Source organism: Zonotrichia leucophrys, chromosome 1A (genome assembly GCF_028769735.1).
Source record: "Zonotrichia leucophrys gambelii isolate GWCS_2022_RI chromosome 1A, RI_Zleu_2.0, whole genome shotgun sequence".
In the NCBI taxonomy this organism is placed as follows: Eukaryota; Metazoa; Chordata; class Aves; order Passeriformes; family Passerellidae; genus Zonotrichia; species Zonotrichia leucophrys.
The window spans coordinates 56431428-56456312 of NC_088170.1; the positions used below are offsets into that span (position 1 = coordinate 56431428).

Sequence of the window (24885 nt, forward strand, 5' to 3'; positions counted from 1 at the left end):
ATCACAGTGAACATCTGGAGAAAAATTACAGCAAAGATCACCAAGCAGAGCCAGAAAGACTGATGGGAGGATCAGGAGGTAAACAGAGTTTGATGAAAAGAATCTTGTAGAGGCCAGAGAAGGCTCTGAGGAGTTTTCTAGGATTCAGAAAGTAATTTCTAAATGGCACAGCTACTGTGGTTTGGTTTGGATTGCAGACATCCTTTTGAAACACATTCTCACATACAGTCATGTACTGAACCACGGCCAAGGCCAACCTGAGGTTTCATGGAGCATCCAGGGTCTTCACAGAGCTAGTACATGTAGTTATGTAGTTATTACATGAACTATTCTCTTGCACATGAAAGTCTTCTTGCAAAGTTTTATTTATCTCCTATTCCTTCATTACTTGAAAACATAACAGAAAAAATAAGTCAGGCTGGGAATTTCATGTAATGTTTTCCAATACACTCCCTCTCTGCAGGAAAAAACAATCAGATACAAACTATATTAGTTTCAAAAACACTCAGCCAAACTAAACCACAGAAGAGCCTTTGATTTTATCTCAGTCACCTGTTTCATTTATAAGCAAAGACTGTTCCATGTACTGCAATAAATTCAAAGCCTTCAATCCGTCTCTTGTCATAAGAAAAATAAGAACGTTGCAGTGTGAAAGATGGGGAAAACTATGCATTTCCATTAATACCTGAAGTCGCCAAACACCTTTTGACTCCAGACTAAAACAGAATATCATGCCAATTTCCTTAATTCTGGTATTCAAAAATAGAGAACTAACAGCCACAGCTCAAATTACCACTTAAAAATGAAGATTTCTCAGAGCTTGGTAAACATTTATGACACAATTCTTAGTACTCTTAAGTCAAATGGACACCCCTATCTTCCCTCAAGGAAAGGACAGCACAGATAATTCAGAATTATTACCACATGCTCTCTTTCATTATTTGATCTCTAAGAAAGCATGGACATGCACAATTGCCAGTCCAACCTCCAGCAGTAATGGTATTCATCAGTAATCTTCTTGTGAGCCTTTACAATGGCTCCACTACTTGACTTCAATCAGCTGTAAAGCTCTTTTATTCTGTTATCACATCAGTGCAAGGGAATGAATGCCAAGGATTGAATGCCCTCCTAAAGGAGCACAGTCATGCTGTTGGAATAGCAATGAGCTTCATCTGACACTGCTCAACACCTCCTTTCACACTCCCTCACTCTAACAGAGAAACACAGGCATGACAAAAATAAATGTCTGGTGAGTGGGAATGCTAGGAAACAAATCTACAGAATAATATACTAAATAGAGCATATCACAGTTATATAGAAAGAGTTGGAAGTTGATAAAAAGGATGCAATTAATAGACAACTGGCAGCAGTTGGGTTCCATTTGTCAGACAAAAAGGATGAGTGGAATAATTATGCTAGTAGTGAGAAAAAACTCAGAATTGTCTACAGAGAATGTCTCATTTATTAATACTCAGCTCTTCCTAAGCACATTCTATTTTTCCTGATGTAAGGACCTAAGCACAAACTTGTTCTTAATAATTTTAATAAAGGGACAAAAACTAGAGGTCAAATCAAAAAATGTATGATTGCTAATATTCTAAGTAGAATCTTTTGGTAGCTCAGCCTGTCTCCTCCCTGCACTGTTTGGTGCTGTGTGCATGGCTTTAGCCAAAAGGAGCAGACAAGCCTGATATGAAATCTCTGCAAATATGCCCCCAGAATCTACACTGCCATATTGACAAAGCTATCAGACAACTCAGGAAAGCAAATGAATTGCCATTTATAACTTAATATTGTTTTTTGGACAAAATCAGTGGGTTTTATTTTTTTTTTTTTAATTTGAAATGCATCATCAAAACTCCACCATGGAAGTAAGCTTTTTTTTGTCAGGAAAAATAAAAAGTGCATTTTTCTAGCGCATGCACATTAGTGATATTCAGTAATAAATACATTATAAAGTGCTTTTCAAAAATTTATATCTCAATAGTTAATTATGATAAATTCCACTTTCTGACCAGCTATAAAGCAGTGTCTTTCCTCAAGAAAGCTTATTTCTACTAAATATTTTTTAAATATTTAAATCAAAACTTATTTTCACAATGATAGGAAAAAATCTAGGCAGTCTGTAAGATGGAATGGCTGAAAGGAAGAAAGACATCAGAAAGCTGGCGAGAAAATGAATCAACTAAGCTAAGAAAACTTAATTCTTTTTGTAGCACATTCTCTTTTAAATCAACACTAAGTTGCAAGTCCATTAATTCTCTAAAACTTACACTTCATAATCACAAACCCAATGGGTTGATGCTCCTACTTCCTGACATCCGTTAAGATATTCTGACTTTCTCCCTTCATTTAAAATGTTTATATCAAAAAGAAATCATCTTCCTTGCATGAGAGCTTATTTAAATTCCTGTGCTGCTCCATAAAGGATGAAGGATGGTGCTGTAGACTGCGAAATGCCTTTGTGTTTGACCAGAAGCAGATTATTTCAACAGTGCACCATGCTCTGCAGTCCATTTTAGAGTGAACAGGAACACAGTGAAATCTCTCTGCTGTGAAGTGTGCCAGCATCAACTCCAGCTTGGAGAATCAGAGAATGACTTTTGTGCCTCTTCTCAGGAACAAGGCATTGATGTGGCAAGAGAATGAGGCTTCTGAACACTGTTTTCAGAACACAAACTGACATCTCAGCACACCAGAGATGCAATAAAACTTAATGAGTGACTCCACTGATCACATTTCCTTGAGAAACTACACTGCTCCAGTGACATAAACAGCAACTTTTCCAGTAGGAATGTGTTAAATAGTTTCCTGTACCTCTCAATCATGCCTGTAAAAAGATCAAAACTCAGGATGAAGCTCTACAAAACACCTTCCCCAGTGAAAGTATATAGCCAAAATTGTATCTGCAATGGTGCTAGATGTTAGTATATAGTATTTTGGTGGCACCCTTTCCTAGTAATGTAAGGAAGAGAAGTCATCAACAGAAATCAGTAAAGGATGGATATTTTTCCTTTTTTTTTAGTGTAGGTGAGCAACAAAAATTTATTATAATGTGGTCAGACAGTTGGACTAGATGATCACTGTAGGTCCCTTTCAAATGAACTATTCTATCCAATTCTACTAATTACATCATAACAAACAGTTATTAGCACTTGCAGTCAGTAAAACTGACTCACATCTAATGTAGAAAAGGGCCAGAAATGACTGCTTCTAACATGGTCAGCCATTCCCTGCCTCCTCTCACAAGGTTGATACAGAACTGCCCAGACTGTTATAGCACAAATATGCTTGATTCCACATGTGCTCATCTTCACACTTCTAAGAACTCTTTCTAAATATGAAGAGTTTTCTGATTCAGGATTTATTTGCACTTCTAAAAGCAATGAAGCACAATAAGGGCAAGAAGAAAATGAAACAAACTGCCTTGGTGAGTAAACACATTTAATGAAGATTTAACTCTACAAAGTCTACTTTTCTACCGATACTAGCAGAATTTTTGGAAATGACACTAGGGAAAAATATTTATAGCAACAACCTGATTAATCTGAAAAAAAGCTAAGGGGATAAAATGCACAGAGTAACTTAAATCATAAATTCAAATGCACCTAAAAGAAAACAGATAGTCATTACATTTAAATACCAAAATGAATAATTGTTAAATTCCCCATTAAAAAGTACTTTACAAGACTTATTTACTACAATACAAGTACCTGCAACATTACTCTCACTTTGCATAATTTTCTGTTAATTACTTAGGCTTAGCAATATGATGGAAAACCTAATAATGTTTAGTACGTATATAAAGGGACAACCTGGAAGAGAACCAAATTCCAAATGATTTTAAATTACTGAAAGGATGAAAGAAATTTTTATCTTCCCTTCATTTTCCAAGCACTTATTTGAGGGATCAAAGCAGGTTAACACAACTGCTTTATTTAGAAATATTAAAAACAAGATGACTCATCTCTCCTACACTTTGTTCTCCCCACTTCATCCCTGCTCCCCTGCTGAAAGAATAACATTAGGTTTGGTTAGTGCTGTTAAAAAATATAAATGTCTTATCTGTAGAGGAAAACTATCATGATTAAAATTAAAGATATATTTATTTCCAAATGTATTTGCTTCTGACATTTAAACACATATAAAAGCAAAACGTTCCTGATATGAATAATATGGAACTAAATAATATATAAATTATTGAAAAGGGGATTACTGGAAACATTGGAGGTCAAAATGGATGTTTGCTTGAGACCAGGAAAAGGAAGCAGTAAAGAGGACACAAACAAAAAACAGGTCTTAACTCTATGAACAATATTAACACCTAAAGGAAACCACTTTGCCATTTGAGTAAGTTTATTAACACAAAAAGGTCTACCTATCATAAACGCATTAAAAGTAAGAACTTTGATGAATAATTATTTAAAGGCTTTCTTAATTAGAAGCAAAGATGTCACTTTCCCATACTACAAATAATATTTTATGTAAGATATTTGTATCCATGTTTTTCTTGACACTTTCCTCTTCTTATTTATTTGTCAGCAAATCAAGCAACCTGCTGACCTGGACTGAGTGCAGAAGTAAGCTGTCCTCACAGCTCTCTTGATATATTTGAAAACCAAACAAGGAAGTTAAATTTTACTACTGTGTTATATTGCCAAGTGCTCAAATAAAATATATGTGGAAGGAAGAGCAGAAAATATATTTCAAAAGTAAAAGCGGACACATTTAAGAATATTGCTTTTAAATAAAACAAATTTATATAGAAAATATAGATTTCAACATTTCACAAAGCAAAATGTTGCATTTTTCTATTTAAATATTTAAATTAGTAGAAAAATTCAATATCAATATTGTAAGCTAAAAAACAGTGTAGACAAAGAAATGCTGCCTAATTTTGCATATCAACTTTGCATTCCTCAGATCCTAGACATAACATAAAACATTCCAACCATGATGTGGTTATGAAAAAACACAGTGCCTTGTGGAAGAAGAAAGTGTCTTGAATCACATGGAGTTTGTAAAAAAATTGTAAAAAAAATAGCATCTTCTTCAACCTTTCTAACCTGAAGATGTTTTTTTTTATGTGGAATATATGCACAGATTTCCAAATATCAACAGGATTTCAGAATATATCAACAGAGTTTCAGAGTCCAGTATGGCTACTCTAAAAGAATCTAGGTTGAGCATCTTGTCTTTGAGTCAGGGAAAATCCAAGTAAGTGCAAGCTTTAGGTGATTCCTTCCCATCCACCAGCATCATAGCACAGAGGTATCTTGATCCAGATATTGGAATCTACTTCAATTCCTAATGATAGATTTTTCTCTCACAAGTTTTCTCAGATCCTTTTTGAATCCACATAACATTCAGGACCCACAGAGTGTTGTGGTAAAGAGTTCAACAATTGAACTGTTGTGTTAAGAACTATCTTAGGCATGGACCAGACACCAGTTTTTAAATGTCACTAAACTTTCCCCTATATCACATGTACTTTGTAACCTGTTCTACATTCTCCTCTCAATCATTTCCCCCACCCCAGGCTCAAGAATCTTGAATGTGCAATTCTTCACTTTGACTTATTCTTGACTTCCTCCAACCTGTTCCATAGGAACACTGCAGATTTATGTAATGGCAAAATTAGGGTCTCTTTCATTCTTAGTTCTATCATTTTCCTAAAAGTATTCTGATCTCCAGTTCTTGTTCCTAACTGGCAACACACAGTTCATGGCCAAAACTATGTACCAGAATATAATTTCCTTTTTCAACTCAAATCTTTCCATGTCCCTTTACACTTACCTGAATGGGAATTTTAAGGGCCATTGTATTTTTGTCACTCTGTCTCAGACAGACTTTCTGCTTTTCTTGGTTTGCAAGTTCAGTTCTATGCTTATTCAGAATGAGTTTTTACCAGCTGCAGGCTTTCCTATTCTGTTACTCACTTTTCTTTCCTGATACTTGTGATGATACTGCATAACACATGTACAACCAGCACAAATATGAAAAATACAGACATCTGTAGAACTTTCTGTTCATCAACTTAAAAATTTATTTTCATCTGAAAACTTACAACTTGTTATGCTACCAGATACTACTCTTTTGTTCAGATATGAAATAACTGAATATCTATTTTGTTTCAACTTCATCTACTGAGCATTTCAAAGTAATTGAAATTGGCCTTTTTTTAATTTCTAATCAACAAAGTTTCCTCACAGTGAATAAAGGAGAAATAGTGATACATCAAAATACCTTTCCAGTAGTACTTCCCAGAGGCTCACAGTGTCTTCTCTGAATTTATAACTACTCAGCAACTTTATTATGTTTAAACTGATGACAAGAAAAGGCTCACCAATGAGACTTTTATTTCAAATTATCCTGAAATGTGTTTAGTGGGTTTTTTTTATCTGTTCCCCAACAGCAGTATTTCTGTGCACCTTTTCTCCAATTTGACATTTTTATAACAAATCAACACGGCTATTAATATTTGCTCTGTGTTCAGTCTCTGAAATAATGTGATACAAAAGAAAGCAATAACAGAGTTAAAATAACTAAGTATATCTAAAGTACGCTAGGATAAAATGACATGTACACATGTCTTCTTAATCAGGAAAAAAAACATCACATCAAATTTAGAAATAAACCTCTTATAATGAATCTCTGTTTTAAAATATGACAAACTGCAGGTTGAAAAATTATCACACAGGAAGATAATGTGAATTTTGTATGAATCACTATTAATCAGCTATCCTCAAAAAGAAAAGTATCTTTGATTGAAATGCTATATTAAAAAGTATAGAAAATATGTACCTTAGTTCTTTTTACAGTACCAGCTGTAAGTTTACAAACTATATTTAATTACTGTTGATGAACACGATATAGGTTTTCCTGTTCACTACTCACAGTTGCACACCAGCTTGCCAGTTAAATCTTTGTTAATATTCTCATTTCTAAATGCTTTGAGTATGATCAGTGCTTACTTCCTGCTACGAAAAAGGCATAAAACACAAGTTCAGTTGCTTACTGGGTTTATGAAGAAGAATATTGTCAGAAGGATTGCTTTGACAGTTTGATTAGATTAACACAATCCATCAGCTTGCACAATATACATTGCTCTTCAAAATGCAGGTATTGCAACTTCTTTAGTGGATGCTAATGCATCTAAATTGAAAAGCACTGGTATCACATCTTTCCAATGCAAATTTCCATGGAAAATAAATTGAAATACACTGAATGGCATCTGATAATGGTATTTCCAAACATAGTCTTCTCACAAAAGAATAAGTTAAAAAGAAATGAAGCACAACTACCTGTATGTTTTCTCATGAAGATGCAACCATATTTTAAAAATGTACATGGAATTTGTAACTATTTTACATATATGGAAAACTACATGACAATTTCTGGAATTGCTGAGCTATACAGGTAAAAAAATACTACAGCAGAAACTGAAAAATTTGCAAGAGAGTCAACATGGCTTTATGAAAAGCAGGTCCTGCTTGACTAACCAGAGCTCTTTCTATGACAAGGTGACCTGCTGTGCTAGGTTCTGATTTATGGTTGCAAAAATAAATTATTAATTTTATCATGTATTTTATCACGTAATCATGATACAGCAATTCCATCAAATCTAAATATATGTGAATTTTTGTTAACTAAGCACAAGTACTCTGAAATTACTACTGTAAAATGTGCACAGCTTTTCAATTTTTTTCAGCAGATGTTGAAGATGCACTGAGTAACATTAGATACTGAATAAGAGCCATTTAATAGACTGCACTGACTTCCATATAATAACAAAATGCACCACTGGCCTTGACATAATGTCTAATTAACCCGTAATTATGTAAAATGGATTGAATAGGGTTATCTGAAACCTGATGTCAGCATTCACATTAGCAAGTAACTGAAGGCAACAGATGACAGGAAGATGAGAGCAGCCTGGGCTGAGGTTCTTACAGGATATTGCCTATAAACATCTACAAGTACAAACCTCATAATGAGCAACATGGATATTGGCACCACAATGTTCAAAAACCTGCAAGTTTTCATTTGGCTGTAAAAAATACATGGCTGTAAAAAATACATCTTTAAAACAACAACTTAGTGGCACTGGAGAGAGAAAACATTTTTTTATTTCAAAAAAACAAGGAAAATACAAAAGCTGCAATTGAAGGACTTGGAAACAAAGGTAGAAAGGTTGGTGAATTGTCACTGCTGCTTAAAACAGTGGAGAAATAAAAGCTAGTCTGTGTGAAATTAAAGCATTGTGAACCCCTGCAAATTAAAGCGTTGTGAACCCTGCAAATGAAATGAACAGAAATCAGAGTAATCAACTAAATACAACTGTGCTTTATTGTCCTCATAAAGTGGGATGAAGTATTCTTAGTGTAATAATATTCAACATTTCAAAATAATAGTGGCTAAATTCAGTATATAACCCACTATAAACATTAGAGAAAAGGGTATTGTTCAACTTAACAAATTGCCAGAGGCACTTTAAAAAAAGAGAATATTGCTTTTTAAATTCATTTCATAAGTTACCTTCAAATGAAGCTTCCAAATCAAATTTTTGCAACTTCTGTCAGCACACATGATTGAGAAACTTGTGCCATTTGCAACATACAATTCAACTTCTATGTGATTGCATGAATTCAGTATTTCTCAAACATCAGGGTCAATACAAACTGAGAAAGCCATATAAAGTACACTGTTCCTTCTTACAAGTAACTTCTTCATTAAACAAAAATCAAGTCCTATTTTTCCCTCCCTACTGTGGAAAAATACAGTTCCAGAATTTAATCCACATATCTCCAGCTTGAATCAAAACTTGTCTTTCTTCAATTACCACCAGTCACAAATTTCAAAAACTACAGCAGCTGATGTGGAGTCACCATCTCTGAAAGATGTTTCCCACAACAGCTATTTTCACTTTGTAAACTCTTTCTTTCATTGTTTACAAAGTCATGACAGTACTGCAACACAGCAATGATGTTCAAGGTGTGATTCAGACATTTTACTTAATCTTGAGTGAGTGTTTTAAAGACATGAATTTTAGCCTCATTGAAAGACATCATTACTCTATGGAACATCATTGAAGACAACTGAGTTGTGTGAAATGAATCTTCCCCACCAACTCCCATGTACAAGTCTGTTTATGGTTCATTGCACACACAGTGAAAATGGATTAGGGTGTAGCCAAAAAGGTTGAACAGACAAATAAATGAATGTTCATTCACAGACATATGTTTTCAAGAAGGTAAATAGACTAGGCAAAATTTAAAACAAAACAGAAGATGGCAGCGTCAAATTAATTCACTAATTTAAAATATGCAGTATTTATTAGTAATAAATTATTTGTATAGTTAATAACCAGTATATTAACTACATATTTCACCCTTTGTACTTTCACAGTATATACTCTGTTCAGAGATCTGAATAATCAGGACAACTTTATTTCTGAACTAGTGCTCAACTGAAAATTTCCATGTTGAAGTTTTTTGTTGTGTAGAAATGTATCTTAACAGATAAAGGTGGCAAAGACTTAGTGGAATAATGCTTACTAAAGACAGCCCAGAGGAGTGCTAAAATCAGATTTAACTTGAAAACCATTTCTGATGCCATATTAGGCATCACTTTAGAACTTCTTCATATTCATTTACAGACTCTAGCATTATTAGCATTATTTCAGTTTCATACTACAAAAAAAAAAAAAATCCAACTAAGCACAGAACAGCCAAAACTCATCAGATTTATATACACTTTGAAATAGTTGGAGTTTTTTGATCAGTAGGTTCTGACCTACAGCCTGGAGAACAGAATCTAAATTGGGATAACCATATGAATACTTACAGAGAAAAATGTCAAGAAAATGAACTGAATGATGGAACATCTGAGTAATGACAGAAGAAGAAAATTACATATTCTATCTGTTTTAAAAGGATTAATATTATTTGTATTAGATGGAAATTAAAAAAAAAAATAGGAATTGGGCTTTTGGAAATTCTGTGAGAGAAAAGTACAGCACAGATTGTCTGGAAAATGTAAGAGAAAAATATGTTGAACAAAAAAATCCAATGCAGAATCTACTAGAAAAAGTTTTGAAATGAGAGAAGCAAGAGCTCTATTGAGGAAAAGAGGAATTCTTGACATCAGTAACTGTTGCCAGCTATCTCAGGAGAACTGTCATGCAGACATTCGGAAACGTGTGTCTTAACTAAGGAAGATAGGTCAGGAAAAAAAAGCAGATATGCAAATCATCAGCATAAGCTGACAGTGAAGTTGTAAGAAAGCCTCAGATCACCCATGAGCAGGATGGAGAAGGAAGAGGGAAAAAGAACCAAGAACCCCTGTGAGACAGGAAGAAAGGGCAGAATAGCTCTCAAAACAGACAGCCAAGGACAATGCAAGTGGCAGAGCAAAGCACAAGAATGTCACGTATCAGGAATACAACAAAGGCCAGAATTTTAAAGAAGCAGTGATCACTACTAGGAGCTAAAGGACTGGAGAGACAAAAGAAGATAAGATTTTTATGATTTCATGTAGTTCTAATGAGGTTGTGCATTCCAGAAACAAACAGTAATTATACCAATTTCATAAGCCCTTCACAAGGATCTATGCTGCTATAAAGAAGTTATTTTTACTGAATTTCACTGGATTTGTCCAATATTAGTTTGTCCTTTCTTCCCCGCCCCCCTCCCCCAAAGTTGTGTTTGAATCTAGGTATTATGTCTTACACAGTGGAAAAGAGTTAAAATGATCTTTAATATTTAATAGATTTTCTGTGCAGGCTGTGTTAGCTATGGATGTCTTAATAAATCTGAAACAAGGAAGCAGAGAACTGTACAACATGTTAGGACCTTTGAACATTTGTTTTTAACAAATGTTTTAACAAACAGGTTTTAACAACAACAAAACATCAGAACAAAAAAAGGGAAAGTCAAATGGCAGTAATGGTTTAGTTGCTAGTGCTCACTTCTACGATCAATAATAACTAACACAACTAACTGGAGCTTCAGAAAAGAAAACTAAGTACATTTAAAATATTAAACTAAACAGCTTGAAATTGTGGTGTAATCTTAAATGTAATGTAGTCCTAAAACATCAGTGAAGCTCAGTGAGGAGAGGCTCTGTGGGAGGAAGGAGCATAACATTAAAGAGCACATGGATGTAAGAAAGGAAATTTTGCTTTTTGTCTTCTTGTACAGCAACACAATTCTCTTCCAGACTTTGGGCTTTGAGAACAATATTAATTTTAATAAAGTCTTCTTCTAGAAACACTGGCTACTTCAAAGTAGCCAAGGAGCAAAATAAACTGTTTTCAAAACTCTATCTAACATTCTACAAGTATTCTACACTCATTCATCAAGATCCTGATCAATAAAGCACTTGAGAGTACATGCTTAAATAAAACAATTCATGAGTCACTCTATTGAAGTCAATGGGATTATTCACATTCTTCAAGTTAACTAAGCTAAGCATAAGAAAAGTACTTTCTCTCTGCATTCACAATCAACTTTCATTTAACCACAGAAAAATTAACATCTATTTCAACAGTACTGGAAGCTGCCTAAAGAACTTGAACTTAGAAAAACCTACAGGCTTCCTATGCATATCACTGAGTTTTGATTCGTTGTTTTTTTCATGTCTAAATATTTTCCTCATAAAAAAACATGGGTTCTTATCTTTTTCCTTCTTTTCCTTCCCACACTGAATCTTCCCTGATGTTGATGAATGCCTCCAAAGAAAAATGGACAAAAATTAGCAATACACAAACATATTTCTAATTCACACTTACTGACATTACAACAGTGGCCAAGAATTTGACATCATTAGTTCTTTTAAATATTATGAAAATAATTTTAAGTCCCTTTTTGCAAAAAATGCAAAGAACTTCCATTTTGAGATGAAGATTTTTAAATTTGTGTGGCTACCAGCATGCAGTGTACTTATGCTACAAAGTTAATGAAGATGGAGTCAATATGTTCAATGGAGCCTAAAAAGGCATTCAGCTGATAAGCCACTTTAAACCATACATCTCATAAATCACTCTAAATCCCTCTCTAGGCTCCTGAGTTTATTTACTGGGTGAAGTTTAGAAACACAACACAGCAATGTACATAAACTTACAGAAAGACACCCCTCTTCTTGCGTTTATATCTCAAACCGAGCCCCACCTCTGCTGCTCACAGTGAGCCCACTGGTAGGAAGGACTGACCAGGAACTTCAGAGTTCTAGATCTGACAAACCTCTAAACACAGAAATTCCCATGTATTGGCAAGAAATAAGCAAACCCATTCAAAGGCATGCATTTGTGCCAGTCAACAACTTCAGCTGTCATGGGGAGTCACACACAGAGGCTGTCACTGTGAGTTTTGTATCTGCCAGTGTCAGTGAAACTGCAGATCACAGCTGGGAAGCTGAATGTGCGCACTGCTCTGTGCTAGAATGTGGTCCTGCAGAAAATCAGGACCCACTTAGTCTGCTTTCACTGAGAATTTGGGAACCCTGTCTCTCCACAAGAAACTACAAAATAAATAGGAAAAACTAACAAACTAGACTTGGATGACCAACAAAAGATTCATACACACCATTATAATTCTGCAAATACCATCTGGCTTTTTTCTATTATAGGAGAAAACTTCTGAGCTATATTCATATATAAAACACTGTCTTGTATGAATGAGAGTATTCTAAATTCACACTGAAAAGCTAAATTATTGTCTAAGAAATTTGGTTTTTTTTCCCTGTGCACATAATCCTTATGCATGTTAAAGACTGTACACAAAACTGTATATATACATATATATATATATATATATATATATATGGTTAAAGCCGTGTGGCTCTTTTTTAACTAACACTCTTACCTTCTTTTCTTTGAGTTTTCCATTATTTCAGATTGCACTTAACACAAGACAAACAATAAGAGGTTAGTGACTTCAGTAGTGCTGTACTACTGAAATATAATTGCCTGCCACAATAAATTCCTAATGAGCACAACTCTTACCAGTGGAAGGTTGCCCTGGCAACAAAATTATTCCAGAAGGTAACTACCCATTTGGTAGAAGGCAATGACACTCAGTTGTCTGACAAAGATTTGAAAACTATAAAAACTTTTTAACTGCTCAAGTTCAACAGAAACTTGATGTACCAGGACTCTCTTGACACAAGAAAATACTGAATACAAACGGATTGAGAAACTTCCAAATGAATGCAGAGTCAAAACAAGGGCATTATATTAAAACAGGTAAACATTTGGATTGCCAGTCTTACAATAAAAAGTTCTTCTCTCACTTGTTTATGTCTTCCTATAGTTCCAAATGACTAAATATGATTTAAACCACACTTTTATATTTACTTTTAAAGAGTAAAATGTGAAAATGTTTTCCTGAATTATAATGGAAGTTGGCAAGATCAAGGCTGGGCTCAGTAGACAGTAGGATGGTGAATTTCATCTCTGAGGTAGGGAGCTAAAAACATTCCCAAGAGAAACCAAGAAATGGCAGAATCAAAAGTAGAGGCACGACCTGAGTACAGCCTCCTGAGGACACTGATGCTTTTTAACCCAGAAGCTGTTTTCTCTTACAGTCCAGGGCAGATACTGACAAGAAGAGTCACTACCAAGACACACAGTATTTTTTTATTTCCTAAGAAAATTAAAGTTTCATGTTCACATTTTACATCTGGCAGGAAAAGTTATATCCCACTATGTCTGTCTCCCCTACTCCAGAACATTTAAACTTACTAGCCAGTTTCAAATTGACAAATGCTTAAAAATTTGAAAGACGATCCTACCCACATGTTAGTAATTGGATATTAAATATTCATATGTCCAGACACTTCTTACAAGGTAACTAAGTCAGATTCTAAAATTAAGTTATTGTCAAATGAGAGAGAAAGTGTTCATAAATTAAACGGACAAAAATAACAGAATAGAATCTGTGTTGTTCAACAAAATACTAAGGGGTCTTGAAAAATATTAGTTTAGTAGAGATGCAAAATTATTCCAAATAGCTTTTACTGGTAAAAAATAAAGTTGGCTTCAAAAAGTTTCAGAAAGCTGTTGTGCCACTGAATAATAAAATGACAAACGGAATGCAGTCTGGATATATAAACACAGAGGTAAAAACACTGCAAAGCAGAAACATCTGATGTCATCCATGACATGAACCACTGAGACTGTCAAGTTGGACTAACCATGAACAAATACCTGATGTACTCACCTTTGAGAGGGGAAATGGATTCTCAGCACTTCTGTAAAATTGTATCCATATTATTTCTTAAAACTCAACATTAAATGCCTACTTTTAAATAAAACCCCCTTAATCAAAATCTAGTAATGAGTTACATAAATGATATTAAGAAATAAATGGGAAACAAATATGTCTGTTACCATATTGGTAAATAAAGCATGAAGTCCATTATGAGACAGTGTTCATTTTTATTTTCATGTAAGTCAAAGAAATGAAAAGTACACTTCAGCCTTCCTTGAAGGGAAGATATAAATAGTAGTCAATACATTTACATTTTCCAGAAAAAAATAGTGTTTATTTTGGGCAAAGAAAGCACTGGTCTCCTTGATTAAGAAAAAAGAATAAAATTCAAGAAGGAAAAATACGTATTTTTCTAGACCCACTGGCAGGATTTCAGGAAGAAAGATAAAGCTGGCAGACTCCACCAGGAACAGGTGCTCCCTATTGAAGTTTTTCTAAGGGATGCAACCTGAGAAATGTACTATCTACCAAGAAAGAAAATGTGCTTTGGAAAGATGGCAAATAAGGACAAGCAATCATTCTGATCTAACACTAGGGCTGAAATCACAGCTCTTCTCTCTCATCCTCTCTCCCTTGCACCGGCTGTGGTTCTCATCAGCCTCCTCACTTCCCCAATGTGAAGAAAACTAATAGATACTGTCAAGGAGCTGAGGGGAACAGAAACTAGAAGAAAAACCTATTTTAGCAGTGAGACAGTAAATCAACTCACCAGTACTGTCAAATTCTGTCCGTGTTATTATTTGCTCTTTTCTGTGTCTTTTGTTAATCTTTGTTACTGTTTTGCATTTTAAATGGTCGGATTTTATAAATTCTTTCATTTGTGCCTAATTTTACACAGTAAGCTTTAGGTACCTTGGTAACAGTAAAGTTTTCCTCACACAAGAACAGGGCAATGCTGCTAAGTAGGACAGCAGGGCACTGTAAACAGTACCTACCTCACCTCCATGGTTTTGTGTTTCCAATGAGTCTGAGTGCATTATTCATATCAACTGCATCAGCTTCTTACTGGGGAGCTGGCAATACAGCAGTCAGCTAAATAATATGAAACAAAAATGCGTCCTGGCAGGTGAAAATATTAGGCTGTGCACTTCAACTCTAAAGATTCACGCAGCATATGACAGCATGTATTTAGAACTGAAAACTAACATACATTGCTGCTACTGTATTTTCCTTTTCCCTTTTCCTTTTCTGAGCAAGTGTTTAGCTGTGAAACTTGTATTGGTGTCTTTTCTGTGAATTATGAAATACTGCTATGGTGAGTTACACAGAGTAATCTCTGCACAAAAGAGAGCACAAAAAGGTAATTTATGTGAGAACATCAGATCAGAAGATAAACACTCTAATGAAAAATACACCCACTCCATTCTACTCTATTCTCTAAAAATAAATTAAGTACTTTTATGTCTATGAAAATGCCTATCCTATTTAAAACACCAGTCAGTATAACACCTTGTTATCTTGCATCCAGATAATTCAATGGCATTGTTAAGAGTCTTCCTTCCAGCTGCAAACTGCCTACAAGCCAAATGCATTTTGAAATCCATATTAAGCAGTTAAATATACTGATTCTCAAAACTAAACACTGTTCTGCTCTGAGTATTGGTATGCAAGCACTGACATTCAAGTCCTGTATTCCCATTTCTAGTCAGGGATGAAGAACTGGGAATGGCTGCCACCACTGAAATGGCATTGCTTCCTACCCCAACACAGGAGCACAAAGCTACATAAACACAGAGTATCTTACGAGTGCCTGAAGGACAACACACATTTTAAGAATTTAAATAAATGAAAATAAAAACTTCAATGGAAACTGCCATCACATGTTTTAGTCTGAAGAAAGGATACTTTCTGAGATTTTATGGTAAGCATATAAAATTCTTATTTAGAGCAAGACAGCAGAGATGCTGAGCATTGAGGCATCTCTACCTTTTCCAATACAGTATGTTAAATCTTCAGTTAAACTTAGAAGCCCACAGAAGTCACTTTCAAATAGCAAAGAAATCTTTAAAATAGTGTCAAAGCATCCTTCTGTCAAGGACCAAATATAAAACTAATTTGTATTTTGTAAGTCCATGGAAATGTGTAAAACACATATAGACTGAATAATTCAGCCATCACACCACTTTGATTTACCAGTCCTTTGTGCCAAAAAAGATGATAACATATAAGATAAAAAGGCAAGATATAATAAAAGATAAAACTCAGGTCTTATGTTACACTATTTTGGTTTGTGGACATAAACATTCATATTTATCAGTTTCAGTTCTATGGATTTAAATTTTAAATGTCTTGGGTATAACTTAACAAGCAATTCGTATTTTGAAAAAATTTACAAGATATTTACTATATAACAAAAAAAAAACACCACCAAGGCCTGAAACAAGTGAAGAAGTAGGATAATTCACTCATCAAAATGCAAGTCAGGTTAAAAAATAAATCAAACTAAATACTTACAGCTAAAAAGCTTTCTCAACATCTCTTTTGTAAGCAAAATTCATAATGTCTTTACTTTTTCTACTTTACACAGTTCTTCAGAAGACAGTGATGTATTTCAGTGGATTTCATAGATCCAGCTACAGAATAACAGAGCATTTACTGACGTGAGGATTTGGGAGCCTTTCCAAATTTCTCTTCCCCTCAACTCTAACTAGCTCAAGTACAGGTATTTTGGATATGTTCAACGATTTACTCCACAGACCCTAACAACTGACTGATGAATCCTAAATTAAACTAGACAGAGAATATGACTCCAGCCAGAGGACTCTTACTACCATACATTCCACCACAGCGGTGGGCATCATTAAAGTGTCCAATTCTATTCTCACAGAAGTCACTGGAAGAACAATAACAAATACCGAGAGACAGAACACAGTTCCAACACCTCCAGCCAACAGCAGTTATCTCTCACACTAGGAAATACACAACAGCAGACAATTTAAGTGTGTTGTTATTCCCCTGAAAACCCTCTGCTGCAGTTCATGAGAAACTGGGGCCTGCTGTGAGAATCACCAATCTAGAATTTAAGCTGGAAACAGCACAGTATTTATTTTTTCCACTGAAACAGATGAAAACAGGCAGCTTGGCGAAACAAGGCATGGTTTCAGCTTTAATGGGGAAAGAGAAAGACAAAAGAGAGAAAAATGTTATTTTCCATGAAAGCAGCAGCAGATCCTCTCTTTCAAAAGGTGCCACTGGTCTCTTCTCATGGATTTCTGCAGGAAACAGAGCCAGAATGCACTCAGGGTGCGGACATGAATGGAGCTGACAATTCTGCCTGCCTTCCTATTCCTTCCGCATGAAGGAATCTGACTGTCCCACCCCTCCTGAACCCTCATCTGACACTGCTTCTCTGCCATTCCCACATCATGACACACATTGGGACTAGAGATATCTGTAAACAGGGCCTTCAAAATGCCCCATCCCTTCCTAAGAGCCACAAGGCAGGCAGATCTGAACAAAAGCCTGACATAAATAGTGGAGGGATGAATGCCAGTAGTCCCTGCTGATGTTCCATAACAACATGATCAGTTCACCTTTCTGAACTTAAAGTGCAGGTAAAGCTAATTGTTTACAGTAGTTCAAGATTATCGGGGGTAAAAGTCAGTACAGGCACATCCTAAGTACTCACAAATAGCAGACAGTAAAACTCTGTAAATCTAAACAGAACTCCTATGTGTTCTTAATTTACTGCTTTAGGACACATGAGGTAGCAAAAGCAAGACTGATGATAGGATCATCAGCCTTTGAGTACAGGAAGAAAAGTAGTTAAACATCTATCCAGCCCTCACAATTATTAGTAGGATTGCTCCTCCCATCTGTATCTGGAAAGTTAATTATATTTCTTGCTTTTACTCATTTTACATGTCTCTTTCAAATCCAACGTCACAGGTCCCTCCATAGCTAAACCCCTGAAGAACTTCTTTAACAATATATCTCTAAATGAGAGACATATTTTGGCCTGTAGCAGGCTTTACAGTTAAAAATATGACAAATATTCAATTGGTTTTCTTGTTAAATAGAAATATTTAACAAGAAAACCAACTGAACAAACTCCGTCTCTGAAGTGTTTTCCATTCAGAAAGCAGCACTGCTAGTACACAGCTAGCTGTAAACAATTAATTCAGAAATCCCAGGCACCAGAATGGCTTAATGACAAGTTGGGTAAAAATCTGTAACATTATTGCTTAACACCTTAGCAAAAACTTTGCATGAACTTTACTGGCCCTTGCAGGTTCACTGCATTTATTATCCATAGTATCAAGGTGAAAAGATCCATATTACAGGTTGCTAATCAGTGTAATAAAAACACAACTGGAATCTGATTAGCAACTTGAGGAATTGCTTGAAGTTGTTTCAGAAAAAGTGTCTAAGGAATCCTTATTGGTTATAAATACACTATTAGACAAGACATGCATACAGAGCAGTCTACTGAATAATGAAACCTAGAAAACAGCACAAATCTGCTGTACCTGCTGAGTCAAAACACAGAATTACTCCTTAAGTTTGTTTAATACACAAAAATAGTCCCCACTCTGCATATAAGTATTCCATTTAGGTATTTGGATAAAAATACATTGAAGAAACCTTGATTTAAAAGATACCCTTGGAAATCGCATGCAAAGCTTAAGTATTAAGCTTTTAAATACTACTTTAAATACTCAGATTTTTTAAAAAATTATAATTAAATAATCAGAATTATTATAGATAAAGATCCCATTGAAGTGCAACTTGAGAGGTGCCTATGGACTAGCAATGAGAAAGCGCTCCTTTCAGCACAGCAACAGTTTGAGAAATTAACCCCAGACTTCCTTTTCAAAGGAAAATTCTCAACATTATCATAAAATCATAGCTCAGAGATGAACTTAAATTGAAATTCTGTCAAAAACATATATATTTTTGGGGCATGTATCAGCAGTTAGCTGGATTAAACAGGCTAAGATAGATAAGGCTAATGATCACGTACCAAGAGCAGTGCTAGAGGCAGCATGGTAAAAAACCTTCAGGTGCTGGAAATAATGCAGCAACAGCAACAACAATTATTCAAATGGGGATAAATTAGTTACAATAAAACATTTAAATAGCTCAGTCTTTCAAATTGCCAGAAAGTTTTTATAAAGAATACATTTTTTACTCTGGAATAAAATGCCAGTTAATAACAGATATCACATTAAGTAATAGATATTATAATGAAACAAAGGAAGCAAAAGAACCTCAGATGAAACCAGCAGCCATGTTCAATTCAGATATTTGTTGAAGATAAACTCTGCAAGGATACCACCTCTTAGAACAGATTAACAGTAGAACTGATAGATTTCTCATTTCCTAACACGTTCTTATCAGATTTGGATACCATCAGACTTCACTGAAACAACATACTGAACTCATTAAATAAACAGCAAGCAGTTCTTCACCCTCTGTTACAGGTCTGGATAAATGATCTATTAGACATTCTGACATTAAAGTGTATGAAACCAATAGGACATTTCTACATAATGAGTAGATATAAAGACAATGCTATTTAAAGATATTACATCTCTTTACAAGGCGTAAATTTTGAGTTAATCTCTTATTTACTGACTAATACACTTGAAAATTCTTAAGGAATTTAAAATATTTGTACTTTTCCCTCCCCCACTAACTTCAACAAGGAAGTTGTTAGATAAGGATATATAGTTTAAACATATAGTCAAGAATTGCAACCAAAAGCTACTGAAACATCAAGTAATAGAACTAAGAATGCATAAACCACTTTTCTCAAACATCAATTCTTTCTCTTGACAATAAGAAATTATTGAGGAAAAATAATTACCACACCAAGAGGTCAGCAACATGGAGTTTTATCCGAACAAACAGACAGATGACATGACAAAGGACAAAGGCGGAGAACTGAAGATTGAAAGCTAATATTGGATTGAGTAGTTAATCAGATGGATAATAAGAAGCCTGGAACTCAGAATTGATGGAGGGCATTGATTAGGCACAATTCAATGTTTCACTTCTCTGAAGGGACAGAAGGGAGTATTGAGTGAGTGTTCAACTTAGTACTACAAACTATCATGACATCAAATGCTTGGCTTTGAAGGGCAAGAAGACTGAAGACATTAAATGTTTCTAAGTAGTGGTGATCATTGAAGGTTTTTTCTTTTATTATGATGATACTCAGACAACACTAAAGCAAAAGGTTCAAGAAAAACCACTCACAAAGATACTGGCATGTCCAAAACACTTTACCAGAGTTATGGAAGTTTAAAAAAGTACTTACTTGGTATGTGTCCCATAACCTGATGGTACACCGTAAAGGGACTTCTCTCATCAGCAAGTTATTCATCCAACGGAAAGCAAATTGCAAGTATTTCACCTCATGCTGATCCAAGTGCCTATGAACTTGTTCTGAAGACAAAATAAAGAGGTATTTTACAGCAGCCTTTCTGAAATCTTGAAATATCAAGTTCTCTGTCTAAAACAATCAAATACTCCTCCAATCTCAAGGAAAAAAACTTGTTGTGGTGCATGCAAATTCTCACAACCAAATGAGAGCACTCAAAATATAAATTAAACATTACAATGGACGGATTTTTCTGCCATTTCATAGATTAAATAACTGGTCTGAGTTGCACTATCTTAATAAAACATTAAGATCAGAGTTTTAAAATATACCACAAAAATATACAAAGTTCTAATGTGAAATCATTAGGTACATATATCCTCACTAATTTATTTCTTAGGCTACAAATTTTTTGGGACAATACAACAAGAAATTTAGTTTCCAAATAACATAATGGCCTCCAAAAATAACTTTTTGGCAATCAAGAAAGAAAATTATTAAATTAGGAAGGTAAAGAAATATAAGGACATGTAAAGGTTTCATTCATTTGAGACTAGAAAAAGTGAGATTAATGTGTAGGAAATACAGTGAGAAAACTTAACTAATTTACAGCTTAAATAATTTCTTAGTATTACAAATAAATGCAAATAAACCCAATACAAATCAGTGGTTTCTAAATCAGTACTCTCACACACTGTGTTTTTTGTAGAACACATACCATTTGAAAGCAGTGATAATCACTTGCATGGATTATTGCTAGAGCTAATAGAACTAATTTACTACATGGCTTGTCTATACTGAGAGAATTTTCTGCAAAAAGGATCACAGACATGCTGTTAACAGGCTTTAGTTAACAGGCTCAAATATGACATTAGCATGGTGTAGATGACAAATACTGCAGAAATGCTCATGTCTTATTTTGGACAAATGTATGACAAGAAATCTTTGTTAAAGCCTAAGTAAGACATTCCTACTGTCCTTCTGTATACAAATACATTCTTTGGAGATTTTTGCTGCCCAGATTACCCCTTCATCCAAATTCACAGACATGTATTACCAGCTAAAACAATGAGTAAATGCTCATCTTCCAAACTTTACAAATCTAAGAAATACCTAAAAAGGCATTAAACCACTAAATTAATTAAAAGAATAATCCCAAGAGTATGGAAGCACTATTATAGGAAACATTACCTAGAGATTAAGGAAACAGAAGTTAAGTGATGCTAAATTATGATAAAGACTAATGCTGCTCAATTTTTTTCCCCTCAGGATGTATTTTTTGGCTATATGAAAGTCTCAGCCAATATAAAACAGTTTTTTCAATATGGAAGCTGGAAGTACAAACCTTTTGGATTTTAAAAGCAATCAAAAATGAGGGCTTTAAAAAAAAACTAAGACACAACAACACATTACTCCAAAGGTTCACTTAACACATCTTGTCTCCAAAGATAACTAAAAACAAATATAAATGAAAATGTATTAAGCACTGCTATTTCTCCATAGCACTTGTCAGTCTCCATTTATCTGTGGCTAAAGCAGTCTTCACCAGACCTGGTATTTATGTTCCTAAAGTCACACCCTTCCACAATATAAATATAAACAAATATAGACAAATTCTTAAACTGTAAGGCCCAGAACTGCACACCATGCTCAAGGTGATGCTACAGCAACACTGAACACAGTGGGATAATAAACAGTGGGATAATCAAGTCTTTTGGGCAGCTGGCAATGCTGTGTTTGATGCACCTCAGGATGGGATTTGCCCTCCCAGCCAGGACAAACTAGATCCCTTTTTTCAGAGCTGTTCTCCAGCCCGTCCTCTCCCAATCTACACCTGTGCTCAGAATTACTTCATCAAGGGTGCGGAACTTGTAAATTCTTCTTGCTAAATTTTCAAATCTTCAATAAATCATTGATGATTGCCCAATGCTACAATCTAGCAAGATCCTTCTCCAAAGCATCTTGCTCCTCAAGAGTCAACAGTGAACCCCAGTGTAGCATCATCTGCAGATCTGGTAATGCTGCATTCAACTCCTGCATCCACATCACTGATAAAAATATTGAATAGAGCTGGCCTTGGACTTGAACACTTAAGGACATCACTGGTGAATGCTCACCTGCCAAATGCAGCCTCACTCACTGCAACCCTTTGAGCCGTGTCCTCTGCCAGCTCTCCACCCACTGCACCATTACTACATCATTTAGATTACTAGACTCATGCCAAATGCTGAATTACTATTGTGTGGCTTTGCTTTGGAAAAATTTAACTTCAAGCTAAATATACTAAAGTGAGATACTGGGTTAAATTTATTATTTGAATGTCACATGTGGATACCTTTATTACAGACAGCTATGATTTGATAATCTAGTACATCAAGCAGGACGCAAAAGAAAAAGGCAGTTTTATTTCTAAGCAAAGTTACTAACTCACAAAATTTTTGTTCTTCACATAGCAGAAACAATTTTCATTTGGTAGTTTGTAGCCATTAAAAGTAAGTAATGAAGTACAATAAATTGTGCCAGTTGTGATATTTCAACTATGGTAGTTAATGGGCCTAATGAATTTCTTGAAAGTTGCTTTCTAGTCTAAACAAGTTGAAAAATGGATTACTAAACTCTGTGCTTTATACCTAATTGATGCAAGGCTGGAATAGAAGATGCATTGAGTAAAGAAGCTAATTCTTCCTACTTTGCAAGTAATTGTAAGCAGAAGCTAATTTGCTGATAAAGGTAATTTGGACTGGCATAATCTAAATCTAAATTTTCCATTTCAATGAAAATAAGTATGTATGTGCAATGAACAAGAAGTTATATAATTACTGTCAGCTTTAGGACATGAAGTATTTTATAAAAACTACTGCTACTGCAGTTTCTGATAACTTAATTATTTTACAGTTAAAAAACAACCAATTCTTTTATCAAAATTCAAAAGAAATAAAAATTACAATTAGTAAGCTTCCCAACATTTTCAATAAATCTATATATAAAGTTTGGGTGAAGGAAGTCTTCTGATTAATGACCAAAATACATTACAGTGATGCATGCCAAAGGAGCATACTGTCAAAAATAGGTAACCTGTAGACAAAAACCATTTATAACTATTAATATTTTTATTAATTACACTATTGGTACATTATTTTGATCACATTTAGCCACCTTAAACAGATGCTTCTCATAGCAGATGGGCCTACACACATAAAATATTTATTCTTCATGTTCAGTGTCAGCATCTCATGCTGTTTCACTGAAGTCAAAATTAAAATCTCTATGATTACAAAATCATGAGCTAAACAGCTAAGGACAGAAACAACCTGTCAAAACAACTCAACTGTTCTCCTGACAGGAAGATGGTGTTAGAACTAGTCCCTAGGCAAGCTTACACATAAGCAAAGAAAAACAGCAAAATAATGTAAGATTATGCCTGAACCGCCAAATTACTGTGGCACAGCATGGTGTTACCACATCTATCTGTACAATTCAACATTTCAGAACATTAGCCTTTTGGCACTCACCTTTATTCCAAGATTCCAACAAATCCTATAGTTTCTGATGTTTGACCTAGTTTTGAAATTTTGAGTATTACTTAAAGTCTATTTTTCAGTCCTATTTCATACCCTGAACACTTTGTTGTTAGCTCTATTGTATCAATATTTTATACATATTCCATTGTAAATATAAAAAAAGCACTAAGCGTTAAAAATTATCTGAAATGTATGTAAGCTAACAGTCTCTCATAAAGAGGCATTTTAGTTCAACAAAAGGAAGTGTATATTTCTCATGAAAACCCACACAATTTTTCTTAAAAAGTGCAAGAATAACTGCTCTGATACCAAAGCAAAAGGAAATAATGAGCCAATCTTTGCCACAGGAGCTTATTGGCATTGTCCTTTGCATGCACAATGACTTTTTTGCATTGATCCTTAACGTACGAAAACATGATACATAAACACATCGGCACTCCAGTCTTCCATGGAATCATATAATTATTTAGGCTGGAAAAGACTTGTAAGATCTGGATGCTAAACCATTAACCTAACACTGCAAAGCCCACCAATAAACCACGTCCCTAAGGGCTCACATCTTTTAAAAACCTGCAGGGACAGTGACTCAAACACTTCCCTGGGAAGCCTGTTCCACTCCTTGATAATCCTTCTGGTGAGGAAATGTTTCCTGATATTCAACCTAAACCTCTCCTGCCACAACTTCCTCTTGCCATTTCCTCCTGTCCTGTCACTAGTTATTTGGGAGAACTGACTGACCCCCACCTGGCCACAGCCTCCTTTCAGGCAG

The 24885-nt window shown here is 34.8% G+C and overlaps 1 protein-coding gene across 1 annotated transcript in view; it reads right to left on the reverse strand.

Annotated features, from left to right (window-relative positions):
* TBC1D22A (TBC1 domain family member 22A) overlaps positions 1-24885 on the reverse strand; it is a 141700-nt gene that overhangs the window by 48175 nt on the left and 68640 nt on the right. Inside the window, exon 11 of the mRNA XM_064702797.1 lies at positions 20533-20660. Within this exon, the coding sequence (XP_064558867.1) occupies positions 20533-20660 (128 nt within the window). The remainder of the gene's footprint in view (positions 1-20532; positions 20661-24885) is intronic.